Source organism: Macaca mulatta, chromosome 14 (assembly GCF_049350105.2).
Source record: "Macaca mulatta isolate MMU2019108-1 chromosome 14, T2T-MMU8v2.0, whole genome shotgun sequence".
Lineage (NCBI taxonomy): Eukaryota > Metazoa > Chordata > Mammalia > Primates > Cercopithecidae > Macaca > Macaca mulatta.
In genome coordinates this window covers 10774061-10791048 of record NC_133419.1, presented here as the reverse complement: position 1 = coordinate 10791048, position 16988 = coordinate 10774061, and the positions used below count along the sequence as shown (strand labels likewise).

General features: G+C 41.5%; 2 protein-coding genes across 7 annotated transcripts in view; one reads left to right on the top strand and one right to left on the bottom strand.

Annotated features, from left to right (window-relative positions):
• Positions 1-16988, top strand: part of SPINDOC (spindlin interactor and repressor of chromatin binding) — a 207207-nt gene that overhangs the window by 6955 nt on the left and 183264 nt on the right. The window lies entirely within an intron of this gene.
• ATL3 (atlastin GTPase 3) overlaps positions 1-16988 on the bottom strand; it is a 49918-nt gene that overhangs the window by 9785 nt on the left and 23145 nt on the right. For all 6 annotated transcript variants that reach the window (XM_028833324.2, XM_077962531.1, XM_077962528.1 and 3 more), the window contains 5 exons: positions 11239-11295; positions 8987-9079; positions 8169-8307; positions 2879-3006; positions 2207-2263 (listed from right to left, as the gene is read on the bottom strand). In XM_028833324.2, coding sequence (XP_028689157.1) covers positions 2207-2263; positions 2879-3006; positions 8169-8307; positions 8987-9079; positions 11239-11295 — 474 coding nt within the window. The remainder of the gene's footprint in view (positions 1-2206; positions 2264-2878; positions 3007-8168; positions 8308-8986; positions 9080-11238; positions 11296-16988) is intronic.

Here is a 16988-nt window from a genome sequence, read left to right as displayed (position 1 = left end):
GGCATAAGCCACCACACCTGGCTCCACTGCTTCAACTTTAAAAAAATAGATGTGAGTCAAAAAAATAAATAAATAAATAAAAAAGAAGGAAAGGTTGGGTGCGGTGGCTCATGCCTGTAATCCCAGCACTTTGGCACTTTGGGAGGCCAAGGCTGGCAGATCACAAGGTCAGGAGTTCAAGGCCAGCCTGGCCAACGTGGTGAAACCCCATCTCTACTAAAAACACAAAATAATTAGCTGAGCATGGTGGTGCATGCCTATAGTCCCAGCTACTCAGGAGGCTGAGGCAGGAGAACTGCTTGAACCCGGGAGGTAGAGGTTGCAGTGAGCCGAGATAATGCCACCGTACTCCAGCCTGAGCGATACAGCAAGACTCTGTCTCAAAAAAAAAAAAAGAAAAAAAAAGGAAAAAGCTGGGATTAGTGGCTCATGCTTGCAATCTCAGCACTTTGAGAGGCTGAGGTGGGAGGATCACTTGAGCCCAAGAATTCAACACCAGCCTGCTCAACACAGCTAGATCCTGTTTCTATTTAAAAAAAAAAAAAAAAAAAAGGGCGGGCGGGGGAGGTGCCGGGCGCGGTGGCTCATGCCTGTAACCCCAGCACTTTGGGAGGCTGAGGTGGGCGGATCACAAGGTCAGGAGATAGAGATCATCCTGGCTAACACTGTGAAACCCCGTCTCTACTAAAAATAAAAAAAAAATTAGCCAGGCATGGTGGCAGGCGCCTGTAGTCCCAGCTACTTGGGAGGCTGAGATAGGAGAATGGCATGAACCCAGGAGGCGGAGCTTGCAGTAAGCCGAGATCGCGCCACTGCACTCCAGCCTGGGCAACAGAGCGAGACTCCGTCTCAAAAAAAAAAAAAAAGGAAAAAATTATTTGCAATGTCAATCCCAGGCGCTAGCTCCCTTTATGAAAATTTTCTGCTACAAAAGAAATCAGGCCGGGCGCGGTGGCTCAAGCCTGTAATCCCAGCACTTTGGGAGGCCGAGACGGGCGGATCACGAGGTCAGGAGATCGAGACCATCCTGGCTAACACGGTGAAACCCTGTCTCTACTAAAAAATACAAAAAACTAGCCGGGTGAGGTGGCGGGCGCCTGTAGTCCCAGCTACTCAGGAGGCTGAGGCAGGAGAATGGCGTGAACCTGGGAGGCGGAGCTTACAGTGAGCTGAGATCCGGCCACAGCACTCCAGCCTGGGTGACAGAGCGAGACTCCGTCTCAAAAAAAAAAAAAAAAAAGAAGAAATCAACACTTGGCAATAAATCCCCTTATGTTCAGCATATGAAAGTAAAAATTATATTCTAACCAAATGACATTCTAGTTGCAAATTAAAAACCTGATTAGCGAACAGTAAACAGGTATGTCAGGACATGTTCCACTAAAGTAAACAGTAGGTCAGGCACGGTGGCTTACACCTATAATCTTAGCACTTTGGGAGGCTGAGGCAGGCACATCGCTTGAGCCAAGTTTGAGACCAGCCTGAGCAACACAGCAAGACCACATCACTATTTTTTTTTTTATTATTAAAAAAATTATGGCCAAGCACGGTGGCTCACCCCTATAATCCCAGCACTTCGGGAGGCCAAGACGGTCGGATTGCTTGAGTTCAGGAGTTCGAGACCAGCCTGGGCAACATGGCTAAACCGATCTCTATTAAAAACACAAAAATTAGCCAGGCATGGTGGGGTATATGCCTATAATCCCAGCTACTTGGCAGGCTGAGGCACGAGAATCACTTGAACCCAGGAGGTGGAGGTTGCGGTGAGCCAAGATCATGCCACTGCACTCCAGCCTTGTCAAGAGTGAGACTCTGTCTCAAAAAATTATAAATTATAAATTATATTAAAAAAATAATAAACAACAGATGACAAGAAATTGCTTGTCTAACATGCTGGGTATGTTTCACCCAAGAATAATAAGCTGTGCTTCCCGAAGTGTGTTTGGTGAAAAGACTAGGCCCAGTGAGAAGAAGCCATTTCAACTGTACAACCATGAATACAAACAAGTGAACTAGAAGGTCACATTACTGCAAAGTGAACTAGGAGGCCACACTACTGCAAAATGTGCTAAAAAAAAAATTAACAGACCCCAGCATAATGAAAAAGGAGAAAAAGCACATTCTCTTCCTGAAGAACTCTGCTTATTGTATACAGGTCAACTCAGGTAATTGAAGGGTAGCATTTAGGATGCCAAATCTTGTTTACCTGAAGCATGGACTTGGGGTGAGGCAGATCTTCTCCTTGATAAATTTTAATATATGCCTTAAAATATAAACATAAAAACTGCTATAAAATGTTATTCAGTCATATCTTACTCATAATTAATTTTTAGAAAGTGACCATACAACTGCATTTTCCTAAACACTTAGATCAACAACCAGGAATTAGCAAAAACACACCACACACCTTTGAGTGCATGTTAGCATTTTTAGTTAACTAAAAATGTTCTCAAGCAGCACAAACCTACAGAGGCTAGGATTCCCATCCAGCTCCCCATGCACGCTGACCTCACCACTACCTGTGGGCAGAGTGACCATCCGCCTTGAGGTAGTCGTGTCACATCTAGGTGCCGTCTCCTCCTACTCACAGCAACTTCCTAACCACCTCCTGTCCACACCATCTTCCTTGAGGAACAATCTTCCTTTAGTCACAGCTAATTGCTCCTCTAAGAGAGTGCAAAGAACATCCATTTGGTTCTCAGACCAATACTGCCACCCAATGGCCCACTCCCGGAAGGACACCAAGGTCTCTGAAAATGCCTTTCACCATCTCCCCCAGAAAATTTTAAGTTTCACAATATTTAAATTCAACTTGATTTACAAGTTAGATCAGCTTTACCAAAAATCAAAAATTTTAATAATTAAAATCCATATTTACCTTAAAATACTCCAATAGTCCCCGACAGGTGACCTTTGAGCCATTGATCTCCTTTTCCATTAACTTAGATGGGTTTAATACATACGGTATCAGTACCTGTAACTGCTCTTTGAATTCACCAGCAATATCTGTTCACAGGACCACAAAGAAGGAAAAAATAAGCCAAACAGCCTTATTCAACCAAAGTGAACATAAAATGCAATCTTCCCAGTCTAGTGCTTTTAACATTGGTTGTTGAAAGTGGGAGAGAAGCCGGCCTGGTGGCTCCTGCCCATAATCCCAGTACTTTGGAAGGCTGAGGCGGGTGGATCGCCTAAGGTCAGGAGACCAGCCTGACCAACATAGTGAAACCCCGTCTCTACTAAAAATAGAAAAACTAACCGGGCATGGTGGTGGGTGCCTGTAATCCTAGCTACTCAGGAGGGTGAGACAGGAGAATCACTTGAACCCAGGAGGAGGAGGTTGCAGTGGGCCGAGATTGCACCACTGCACTCCAGCCTGGGCAACAAGAGTGAAACTCCACCTCAAGAAAAAAAAAAAAAGTGGGAGAGAATAAGGGGTCTGAGACTATGTTTTGACACTTTCTGGCTATGACCAAGTTGCTGATAGATCTCTGTCCCAATGTACCTTCATTTTTCTCCTTCCCCACTGTAGTAGAAAGTCTTCTCTAGTTCAAAATAGAATACTATATATGCAGAATATCCTTACCTTGGTTTTCACTCTGGGATATCTGGTCTACTCCCTAGCCTTTCAAGAAATTTCACTTTTTAATAATTTGATGGCCGTGCGCAGTGACTCATGCCTGTAATCCCAGCACTCTGGGAGGTCAAGGCAGGTGGATCAGGAGTTCAAGACCAGTCTGGCCAAGATGGTGAAACCCCATCTCTACTAAAAATGCAAAAATTAGCCAGAGGTGGTGGCGGGCACCTGTAATCCCAGCTACTTGGGAGGCTGAGGCAGAGAACAGCTTGAACCCGGGAGGCAGAGGTTGCAGTGAGCCAAGATCGCACCACTGCACTCCAGCCTGGGCAACAGAGTGAAACTCCATCTCAAAAAAAAAAAAAAAAAAGAATTTATTAACAAGCTCTACAACAGGTCAATTTTCAACCTCTCAAGTTGTCTCAGACCTTTGCCACGCCCTCACACTACTCTTTTAAATCAATTAGAAATCACTGGTCATCCATTTGATTTATTCTTGTTAATTTTTTTAATGTTAAAAGAAGAAGTACCTGTCCCTCATTATATTTATTTTCTATTATCTCCTCAGAGACCCTTGGAACCACCCCAAAATGAAAAGACCACTAACTCAAGAAAGGTGACAGATTCTCTGCAGTTTCTACAAGGTTTCCATAGAGGGATCAGGAGAACCATTAAATAGAGTTCTTTCCTCAAAGTAAGAATTATTGGCTGGTCCAACTACAAAGACACAGGAGAATTAAAATACAGAAAAGCTGATTTACATAATCTTCTAACATCTTCTTGGGTTCCCAGCTATACACTGAAAAAAAAAGCAGGTAGGAGCCCACATCAAATAAGAACTCTTCAATACTCCACCAACAGACTATAACATGAAAAATAAAACTAAAATTTTAAGAAAAGCATGGGAAAAGTACTTTATAACCTTGTAGGGAAAAAGTATAAAAGTATACATAATAGGCCATTTCTGTACACATTCACATTTGCTTTCATATACTAAAGAAACTCTGAAAGCCTACAAAAATGGAAGAGAGACTTTTCACTGAGTACTTTTTAATCCTTTGTAACATTTTAAACATGTGAATGTATTATATATTCAAAAAACCTTTTTGTATGGTTTCAATTTCCATCACACTGAAAGACTGAGTGTTTCAAAAATACCTCACACAAGAAGTAGTAGCAGGATCCAGATGCTACACTTGCCACTTTAACAAGCTGTACAGACCCTATATGCTACTCATGTTTCTATGAAGCCTACACCAAAATAACAGTTTTAAAATCAGAATAGACAAAAACTGTCTCATAACAGAAACAATCTCAATCTTCAATGGTGTCAAAGAAGACTGTGCCCTATAAACCCTCCTGTGTAATTTCTAACTAAACAACTCAGTAGTTACTGTATTAGGTCTCCCTGTGACAGTAAATAGGAAGATGACAATTTTCTTTATGCTGACAACACAGTCATCCTGCATCTGATGAAAAGTATTCTCAAAGAGCAGCTATTCTAGGCCTAGCGTGGTGGCTCGCACCTGTAATCCCAGCACCTTGAGAGGCCAAGGGGGGCAGATTGCTTGAGGCCAGGAGTTCAAGACCAGCCTGGCCAACATGGTGAAATCCCGTTTCTACTAAAAATACAAAAATTATCCAGGTGTGGCAGTGCACTCCTGCAATCCCAGTTACTCGGGAGAATGTGGCACAAGAATCGCTTGAGCCCGGGAGGCGGAGGTGGCAGTGAGCTGAGATTGCACCACTGCACTCCAGCCTGGGCAACAGAGTGCAGACAAGACGCTGTCTCAAAAAACAAACAAACAAACAAAAACAACAACAACAAAAACTCAGCAGCTATGCTAGCTAATTACTGCAAGAAACAGCAGCTCAGTATCAGTTATACCAAAACTAAGACCATGTTTGGCAGGCATCTACCTCTAAATAAGTGGTTGATCTTTAAAACTAAAATAAAACCACTGGAATAATTCCTAAAGTATCTGGGGGAACATTTGCAGAAATAGTTTCAGAATGTAGTTCTTATGAAATTTAAATGTTCCACAAAAATTACATTTTAAGTTCTTTTTTTTTTTTTTTTTTTTGAGACGGAGTCTAGCTCTGTCGCCCAGGCTGGAGTGCAGTGGCCGGATCTCAGCTCACTGCAAGCTCCGCCTCCCAGGTTCACACCATTCTCCTGCCTCAGCCTCCCGAGTAGCTGGGACTACAGGCGCCCGCCACCTCGCCCGGCTAGTTTTTTGTATTTTTTAGTAGAGACGGGGTTTCATCGTGTTAGCCAGGATGGTCTCGATCTCCTGACCTCGTGATCCACCCGTCTCGGCCTCCCAAAGTGCTGGGATTACAGGCTTGAGCCACCGCGCCCGGCACATTTTAAGTTATTTTTATGGATTAGCCCTAACAACCTCAGGCTAATGTTGTCTTTTCCAAGTTACATGGAACAGGACTGCAGAATCTCAACCATGGAACTGTACAAGTATATACCTGAGAAAATATAATGTCTATCTTTTTTTTTAATTCTGAAAACTACATTAGTTCTACTAACAGGTCTCCTAGAATAAAATGTGTGTGGTTCTCAAGCTAGCACTTGCCAAATACAAACACCTGCTACTTGCAATTTAGCATCCAATTTACTCTTCACTCAAAACCTTTCAATATCCTGGTTAAGAGGTTCCCTAAAATTCCAAATCTAAAATGTACATAAACCTTTGCAGAGCTAGTAAGAATTCTTCATGAACAATCCTCATAATAATTGTAGTTCCTGAAATAAACACAGAGGGCAGGCTTTTAACATATTTTTAACATTTTAAAGTTAGGCAAAAAAGCAAATTTTTATTTTTCAAATCTTTCCATTTAAAAAAGTACTGGCTGGGCATGGTGGCTCATGCCAGTAATCCCAACACTTTAAGAAGTTGAAGTGGGAGGTGGGAGGATCACTTGAGGTCAGGAGTTCAAGACCAGCCTGGGCAACATAGGGAGCTCCTGTCTCTACAAAAAATAAAAAAATTAGCCAGGCATAGTGATGCTAAAAAAGCCAGGGCTACTGAACTTTAAGAAACTCTGCCTACTCCCTGAATAGCATGATAAAAATGAAAACAAACTTTAAAGCAATGCATTGGAGTATTAAAATTGAAACTATGGAAGAATGCCATTTGTGTGTGTTTATACAGGATAATCACTAGGAGTCACTCTAATTCATCCTCTCCTAACACCTCCATTTAAGAATTCCACTGGACACATTCCCCATCAGTGATGAACAAATCCGAGTTCAGGTTGGTAAAAGTACAACTAATAATGGAGCATTATAATCCTAAACAATATATTACCTAGAGACACACATACACACACTCAACTTTCTCTCCCTACTCAGCTCTGAAAACTCCCTTGAAACTGCTTTTCAGGTAAAAGATTCTAGGTCCAGTGCTTGCCAAGCAGATTTCTCTCCCAAAGCAATATATCTTAGATCTTTCAATTGCCATGAAACAGGCCAAGGAAGTCTCCTCCTCAGGAAAGCTGCCAACCATGTAAAAATATCAGAGAAGTGACAAATAAAAGGTAAAGGTTAAGTCTCTTTAACTCAGTTTCTTTGCAATATTAAGATCAGCTGGAATGAAAATCTTGCGTTGAACATTCATTTTCTTGGATCAACTAAATCAAATAGGTTAAAAATAATGCACTTTATATTTAATATAAGGCTATGAAAACCATTCACTTCAAAACCTTTTAGTAGTAACTAAACAGTACATATCCTCTAAATGATTTCCTCCATATAACAGAAGAACCCCTATTTTAGACCAGTATGGGTTTGGAGCAACAAGAACTTGGATGCAGATCTGCACCTCACCACTTACTTACTAGCAGAGCAATTTGAGCAAGTTACTTAACCTTCCTCCTTTTCCTTAACTATTTTTGCCATTTTCCTCACGTATAAGATAAAGGAAATTACATCAACTTCATGGAATTACTGGGAGCATAAGTATCAAAGTACCTAGCATAGTGCTGCAAACATTACCAGCAATCTGAGAGACTCGGATAAGCTTATTAATGAGTGCTCAGTTTAACACATGTGTAAATCAAGGGCCAGCCATTTAATGACTCAAGGCCTTAATGAAAAAGGAACAAAAATAAGATAATGGAGCCCAAGAGTCCCAACTACAATTCCTCTCACCTACCACTTCCTGACATTAGCACATGACCCAGCATCAGGTTTTGCTATAATCACAAATAAGATGAAAATAATAGCTCTGCTATGCATCATGCTGCCTTCCCTTGGGAAGTTAACTTTACTTAATATTAGCTGACTAATGTTTAGTCTTCCTTTATTTAGTATTTGTATCTCTTGTAAACCAAGAACCATAACGAGTCTCTTAGAAAGACTACTAATGGATATGAACACCACCATTACAAGTGGAGAAGTCAAGGCAAACTAATTCTGATGAGTGCATTAAGTCAGGAGCAAAATCTGAACTAGACTTTAAATACTATTGTAAGACAGCACACCATTTTTCTTAAGCATTCACTTGATTTGTAAGTGATTCATTATTTTTAATTTCAAAGATCAAATCACATGTTTAAAGTAACACTTGGAACACACCTTTTAATTTCCCATCAAAGTCAGGGCTTGTGGCCACCTGAAGTCCTGGATGTGGTAAGAGAAAGCAGGTGACATCGGAGAAACATGAGTGAATGTGATTTCGAACATTCTGAATTTCTTCATGTTGATGTTCCTTCACCTGCCAATGAAGACCAACACTTTACCAACCAAAAGTCCTCTGGTTTTCTTTACTAGGGACAACTAGTATAAGGACAAAGGTAAGAAGACTCCTCCACTCTGATGGATCATGGTGGCCAAATGAGAAAACTCAGAACCCTAAGAAGCAATAAACACACAAATCTGATTACCCATGGCTTGACTCCTATAGCTAACAAATCAGGTGCGGAAGAGTTTCTTTAAAAAGAGTATTACACAAGGGATGGTTTGTGTGGATGAAGGAGGATCTAACCAATTAGTAGTGACAGACAAAGGATTCCTGTGTTTTGGTTTGGTTTGGGGGAACAGGTTAGGCCTGTTTATCCCAAAATAAGTAAAAATTTTGAATAAGAATAACATAACTAAGATTCTGAGTGTGACTTCTAAAGACACATATAGAACTTGGTTTAAAATGTAAAATGGAAATTATAATCAAAGCTTGGGCACTGGCCCAGAGTTTTCTTCTACAGTTCCTGTGCATTGTATATACAGGTTCTTTAATCTTATCAGGAATAAATAATATTAGCTTGCATTAAGATTCATATAGAGTTAATGTACTCAATATCATTTCCAATAATTGCTTTAAATACAATAGCCAAAGGCAAATGAGAAAGCTATCACTACTTTGAGATAATTCCTCAGAAGATTATAGTCCCACTTACCTGTAAACGCTTATCCAAAAATGCCATCCCTCCTTGGAGTCCGTAGCTGTATTCATAAGGGAAACTCCAATCTCTAACCAAAAACATCAGTGTCTATTTAAGAAAAGAGCAGAACATATTTTAACATGCATAAACACATTTTCAAGAGAACAACTGCAATACATCTTTGCATAATACCAGCTTCTAAAAAGGGGGTAAAGATATGTACTGAAGGATTTACTTTTTTTTCTTTTTTTTTTTAAGAGGTTGGGCCTTGTTCCATCACTAAGGCTAGAGTGCAGTGGCATGATTATAGCTCACTGTAGCCTAGAATTCCTGGGTTCAAGTGATCCTTTCACCTCAGCCTCCTAAGTAGCCGGGACTACAAGCACATGCCACTACACCTGGCTTATTTTTTATTTTTATTTTTTGTATAGACGAGGTCTTGCTCTGTTGCCCAGGCTGGTCTTGAACTCCAGGCCTCAAGCAATCCTGCAGCCTTGGCCTCCCAAAGTGCTGGGACTACAGGTGTGAGCCACCACACCCAGCCAGATTTATCTATTCTATAATGTCTTAGAAGTTTTAGAAATACTGGAAGGACATGTTTAAGCCAAATATGAGGTCAATATATCCTATCTGCTATTTTTGTTCCACGGGTTAGTAGGAACGGAAGGAAGACATTAACGAGAAAATGGTAAATTTGGGACTCTGCCTTAAAGAAATCTATGGGAAATGTAGTAAAGGACAAAAGAGAAAACCAGCTAATCATAAAATCAGATCTGCGGCCGGGCACAGTGGCTTACGCCTGTATCCCAGCTACTCGAGAGGCTGAGACAGGAGAATCACTTGAACCCAGGAGGCGGAGGTTGCAGTGAGGTGAGATCACACCACTGCACTCCAGCCTGGGTGACAGAGCGAGACTCCGTCTCCAAAAAAAAAAAATCAGATCTGCTTTCAGCATTAGAAAGGAAGCCCAGCCACAGTGGCTCAGGCCTATAATCCCTTTACTTTGGGAGGCCAAAGCAGTGGATCACCTGAGGTCAGGAGTTTGAGACCAGCCTGGTCAACATGATGAAACTCCATCTCTACAAAAAATACAAAAAATTAGCTGGGCGCCTGTAATCCCAGCTACTCAGGAGGGGGAGGCAGGAGAATTGCTTGAATCTGGGAGGCAGAGGTTGCAGTGAGCCAAGATCGTGCCAGTGTACTCCAGCCTGGACAAAATTTTAGATAGAAACTCCATCTCAAAAAAAATAAATAAATTAGAAAAGAAAAGAAATAAGGCTTACACACTGAAAGCACCTCTAATCCCGTTGATTGAGGCTGCTGTGCTTCCTCATTCTCAAGAAACACTGAACTAAAGCAGAGGTCAGCAAAGCAGAGGTCAGCAAAGAAGAGAGAGGAGAGAGGGAGAGAGGGAGAGAGGGAGAGAGGGAGAGAGGGAGAGAGGGAGAGAGGGAGACAGAGAGAGAGAGAGAGAGAGATGGAGAGATGGAGACAGTGTTGAGATGGTCTTGCTTTGTTACCCAGGCTGGAGTGCAGTGGCACAATCATGGCTCACTGCAGCCTTGACCTCCTAGGCTTAAATAATCCTCCTACCTCAACCCCACCAAGTAGCTGGGACTGCAGGCGTGCACAACCTTTTCTTTTTCTTTTTTCGTTTTTTTTTTTTTTTTTTTGAGACAAAGTCTTGCTCTGTCACCCAGGTTGGAGTACAGTGGCATGATCTCAGCTCACTGTAACCTTCACCTACCAGGCTCAAGCAACTCTCCTGCCTTAGCCTCCTGAGTAGCTGAGATTACAGGCACCCGCCACCATGCCAGCTAATTTTTGTATTTTTAGTAGAGACAGGTTCCATGTTGGCCAAGTTGGTCCCGAACTCTTGACCTTAGGTGATCTGCCTGCCTTGGCCTCTCAAAGTGCTGGGATTACAGGCGTAAGCCAAAATGCCCAACCCAGAGAGTTTATTTTTTAAGTAATTACTCAACTCTGCCATTGCAGCAGGAAAGCAGTCACAGACAGTACAAAGACAAATGAGCATGGCTGCGTTCCACTAAAATTTTATCTATAGACACTGATATTTGAATTTCAGATAATTTACATGTCATAAAATAGTATTGCTCATTTTTTTCAACCATTTAAAAATGTAAAAACTATTCTTAGCTCACAGTCATAAAAACAGGTGGCAGGCTAGATTTGGCCTATGAGCTGTAGTCTGCTGATCTGTGAACAAAAACAAATATATGAATTATATTTAAAATAAATATTCTAACCTGGAAAGGCTTTTGGAAAATTTCATCCATTGCCAGACGACCATATTCTGTGAAGAGCTTTAAAAAAGAAGCATTATGGTTTGTAAAGCAAATTACTTAAAATAGTTCTATGGCTTTTTTTTAGCAAAGTATTCATTATATTTATATTGATACCAGGGTTCTACAGTTTCAAAAGCCCACAGGAGTCATGAACCTTAAAATCATCTTGGTTATTCCCTGCTCACATCCCACATCCCAATTCATCAGCAAATCCAGAATCCAGCCACTCACTATTTCCATGTGGCTTGGAATACTGCAATAGTCTCCTAACTGCCTCAGCTCGTGACTCCCTATGGGCTATTCTCAATATAGCAACCACACTGACTCTGTTATAATATGGTTAGTCAGATCATATCATGGCTTTGCTCAAAACCCTGCAACTTCATTCAGTATTAAAGCCAGTCCTTACAGTGTGATGCTGCCACACTGGCCCTCCTTCCTGTTCTTCAAACATACAGGGCACACTGCTGCCTTAGGACCTTCATACTGGCTCCTCCCACTAACTGTAAGTTCTTCTCCCAAATATCCTTCCTCATGATCTGCTCCCTCACTTCTTACGGTCTTTCAAATGGCTCCTTCTCAGTGAAGCCTTCCATGGCCATCTACCTAAAAAGATTACAAGTTTGCCAATAATATTTCCTACTTTGTGTCTTTTAAAAAAAAATTTTTTTTTTTTTTTTTTGAGACAAAGAGTTGTGCTCTGAGCTCTTGTTGCCCAGGCTGGAGTGTGATGGTGCGTGGCTCACTGTAACATCTGCCTCCCGGGTTCAAGCTATTCTCCTCACTCAGCCGCCTGAGTAGCTGGGATTACAGGCATGTGGCACCACGCCCAGCTAATTTTGTATTTTTAGTAGAGAAGGGGTTTCTCCATGCTGGTCAGGCTGGTCTTGAACTCCTGACCCCAGGCGATCCACCCACCTTGGCCTCCCAAAGTGCTGGGATTACAGGCGTGAGCCACCACTCCCAGCCTTAAAATTTTTTTCTTAACATTTAGCATTATCTAATGTACTATACCTCTTCTTGTCTTGATTTGCATCTGTCTTTATACTAGCATTTAAACTCCATGAGGGCAGGGATATTTCTCTGTTTTGTGCACTACTGGATTTCCAGCAGCAAGAAAAGTATTAGGTCCATAATATTTATACCATTCAAATGACTGAATTCTTTAAGGTTAAGGTTTACATGTATATTTACCTCTATTTCTTCAGGAAGCCTCACTAAAAGCATAACAAAACAAAGTTTAAAAGTAAACAGGACAAAGCAGTCAGCAGAAAAGACCTGTCAAAAACATTCTGGATGGAAAATAGACAAATGAGAACTGTCTCAAGTTTTGGCTTTCTCTGTTCTGCTAAGAAATCTGGAAGAGACGGGGGCCAACAAGGAAGAATAAATTATCTCAGTAGAATCCCTGAAATGCCCAGAAATTATAAGCATGCAGTTACCTTACAGGAGGAGGTGTAGGAGTGTGGCTGAAAACTAGGAAATATGTGAGTCTTAGGAGAAAGTATCTACATTCCCAGGTACCCCTCTCTAACCCCCATATTTTTCCTGCCTCCATAGAAGATGGGAAGTGTACTATTTGGAGCAGATAAAAAAAAAAAAAAAATCTAGACTTAAATACCATACTCAGCTGAGGTTAGGAGTAAGTCTCGTACCTTCCTGGAAACAGGTACTTAAATCAAAGTCCACATAGTGAGCAGTGGGACTCCTTAGCCCTCTCACCCTACTGGTTGCCACAAGCTTCTACCCACCAAGGCAGGAATTTAAAGAAATTTTCTTCAGGGAAACTGACAACCCAAGAATAAATATCTGCAAAAAACAGACACTTAGGAGTTGGCAACAAAATAGCTAGATAACCTTGCTCAACCACCTACCTCGTTGTGATCCAAACCAGTACCTAAGGCCTACCCTCTTATCGAAGCTCCCAGTTGGATTGTTAGTGGCTCTCTCTTCAATAGGTAGTCAAGGACCACCAGTTAGATATTTGAGAAAAGCCTCTCAGCAGGTCTGGCCGCTGTGATTCACGCCTGTAATCCCAGCACTTCGGGAGGCCAAGGCGGGCGGATCACTTGAGGTCAGGAGTTCAAGACCAGCCTGGCCAACATGGCGAAACCCTGTCTCTACTAAAAATACAAAAATTAACTGGGCATGGTGGCACATGCCTGTAATCTCAGCTTCTCAGGAGGCTGAGGAAGGAGAATTGCTTGAGCCCAGGAGGTGGAGGCTGCAGTGAGCCAAGATCACACCACTGTACTCCAGCCTAGGTAGCAGAATGAGACGCTGTCTCTAAAAAAAAAAAAAAGCAAAAAAATAAAAAGGCCAGGCATGGGGCTCACACCTGTAATCCTGGCACTTTGGGAGGATAAGGCAGGTGGATCACTTCAGGTTAGGGGTTCAAGGTCAGTCTGACCAACATAGTGAAACCCTGTCTCTACTAAAAGTACAAAAAAATTAGCCAGGTGTGGTGGCACACACCTGCAGTCCCAGCTACTCGGGAGGCTAAGGCAGCAGAATCGCTTGAACTTGGGAGGCGGAGGTTGCAGTGAGCCAAGATTGTGCCACTGCACTCCAGCCTGGGCAACTAAGGGAGACTCCATCTCAAAAAATAAATAAATAAATAAAAAGTACTAAAAATCCAGGTTAGGTGGGAAACTTATTTGGAAGAAAAACATGCCTTCAACTGACAGGAAGCTTTTTATAGGCTTATTTACCCCCATTTTATTGGTCATATATTTCACTGAAGAAATATTAATGTGTTTAATCAGAAGGTTCTTCATGAACATCAACACCCAGCTAATTTTTGTATTTTTAGTAGAGATGGCATCTCTCCATGTTTGCCAGGCTGGTCTCGAACTCCTGACCTCATGATTCACCCGCCTCAGCCTCCCAAAGCGCTGGGATTACAGGCATGAGCCATCACACCCAGCTGTGATTTCTTTTTTTACATCAAAATATTTAATCTATCTGGTCTATCTGGAATTTTTGTATATAGTACAAGGTAGAAATATAATTTTCTTTTCTTTTTTTTTTTTTTTTGAGACAGAGTCTCATTCTGTCACCCAGACTGGAGTGTAGTGGTGTACTCTTGGCTCACTTCAACATTTGCCTCCCAGGTTCAAGTGATTCTCAGGCCTCATCCTCCCAAGTAGCTGGGATTACAGGCTTGCACCACCACGCCCAGCTAATTTTTTTTTTTTTTTTTTTTTTTTTGGTACTTTTAGTAGAGACAGGGTTTCACCACGTTGGCCAAGCTGGTCTCGAACACCCGAACTCAGGTGATCAGCCTGCCTCAGCATTCCAAAGAGGAATATAATTTCTAATTTATCTAAATACATAGCCAACTGTCCTAACACCATTTATTGACTGATCTATCCTTTATGGTATATGTATATATATTCTTAAGTAGAATAAAATACATGAAAATGTAGCATATCATAAGTATAGTGCATTGATCTATTTTTTCCTGAACCAATGCCATGTTCTTGTAATTACAGATTTATAATATGTACTAAGTCAATTATCTCATATTTCCCCTGTAGTTTTCTTGGCTGTTTTACAATTTAACTTTCCAAATGAATTTCACAACAATTCTGTCAAGTTCCCAAAATAACACCTTTATGATTTTGTTTAGTGGGGAAGAACTGACAACTTTATAATTCTCAGTCTAAAATGAGATGTTTATAACACACTGCAGTGTCTGTAATAGTACAGAGTAAAAGCAATAAATATATGTTGGCTATTATCATTCCCATATAGAAGAAACAAGGCATATTTCTGCATGTTAAATATTTTACGTGCCTCATACAATTCTGAAGTGCTCCATATAGATCTTTTTTAAGTTTATTCTGTTTTCATTATTTTGTTGCTATAGTCAATTTTTTCCATTACCTTTTTAAATTGGTTATTGTTAGTAGAGAGGAAAACCTAATGATTTTGTATCTGTATTTTGTGATGGAGACCTTAATTATTTTTTAAGCTCCAAATAATTTTCTAGTTGATTCTTATGGATTTCCAGGCACATAAACATATTATTTTCTCCTCTGTAACATTTATATTACACAGTTGTTGAGTCCACCAACAGCCTTGTCATGTGAAACAAGGTGAATTACATAACTGCATCATAATCTACTTACTTCCTCTTATGGGTTGAATTGTGTCTCTAAGAAAAACATGCTAAAGTCCTAGCACCTGGTACCTGTGAATGTGACCTTGCATATATCTACAGCACTTGGCCCTCTACCTCATACAAGGTAAGCATTCGAAAAACGGTTGAAAGGAAGGAGCTTAGAAAGGAATAAATTTCAGGTGAAAGGGTGGCCAACTCAAGTTGTGATGGAAGTTTTACAGAGCAACAGCTCTCAACCACTGAGTCATGGCACTGGTATAGAACTACCAATTATGAAGTACAAGCAACCGCCATAAGCAACATTAAGGACCGAAGTTTAGGAGGAAATTTCCTTGTTTTTTTAAATAAATATAAAATAGAACTAATTCAAGGTAATCCCTATAATAATGACACCCTTACTCACTCACATTCTGATGCTTTCTTGAATGTCAGTGGGAGAAGTAGCATTAGAGCAATATACCAGGAATTGCATCCAACCCTGGAATACTCATGAAAGAGCATTTTGTGGGAAAAACAGATAAGAACTGCTGCTATTAAAAAGGAGAAAAAAATAGGCCAAGCGCAGTGGCTCACGCCTGTAATCCCAGCACTTTGGGAGACCGAGGCTGGTGGATCACGAGGTCAACAGTTTGAGACCAGCCTGACATGGTGAAATCCCGTCTCTATTAAAAATACAAAAATCAGGCCGGGCGCGGTGGCTCAAGCCTGTAATCCCAGCACTTTGGGAGGCCGAGGCGGCTGGATCACGAGGTCAGGAGATCGAGACTATCCTGGCTAACATGGTGAAACCCCGTCTCTACTAAAAATACAAAAAACTAGCTGGGCGTGGTGGCGGGCGCCTGTAGTCCCAGCTACTTGGGAGGCTGAGGCGGGAGAATGGCGTGAACCCGGGAGGCGGAGCTTGCAGTGAGCCGAGATCACGCCACTGCACTCCAGCCTGGGAGACACAGCGAGACTCCATCTCAAAAAAAAAAAAAAAAAAAAAAATACAAAAATCAGCCAGGTGTGGTGGCACACACCTGTCTGTAATCCCAGCTTGCAGTGAGCCAAGATTGCACCATTGCACTCCAGCCTGGGGACAAGAGTAAGACTTCGTCTCAAAAAAAAAAATCTATTCTGAACATGGCAGCCAGAATGATCCCTTTACAACATGTCAGATAACATCATTGCTGATGACCCTCCCATGGCTCCCACCTTCCCCAGAGAAAAGACCCAGCATGAGTGGGATCTCACTGCCTCTCTGACTTCATCACTTAGCCCCTTCCTGTCACACTCTCCAATCCTACCCACTGGCCTCCTTGCCATTCCTTGATCTTGCCAAGCACACTCTCCGCAGGGTCTGTCTTCCAGCAGCTGCTCCTCTGCTGTAACAGTTTTCCACCCAAATGGATCTGAAGGACTCACTTGCCCACTTTCTTCCATTCTCTGCTCAAATCATTAAGGCCTTCCCGGACTGCCCCTGCTCCACCCCACCAATGGATATACATAGTATAGAATTACTATGAACCAAAAACCTTCCTCTACATTTCAATCTTTTGCTAGAAACTACTCAGTCGTAAAATTTTTCTTAATCTTAAAACTTTTA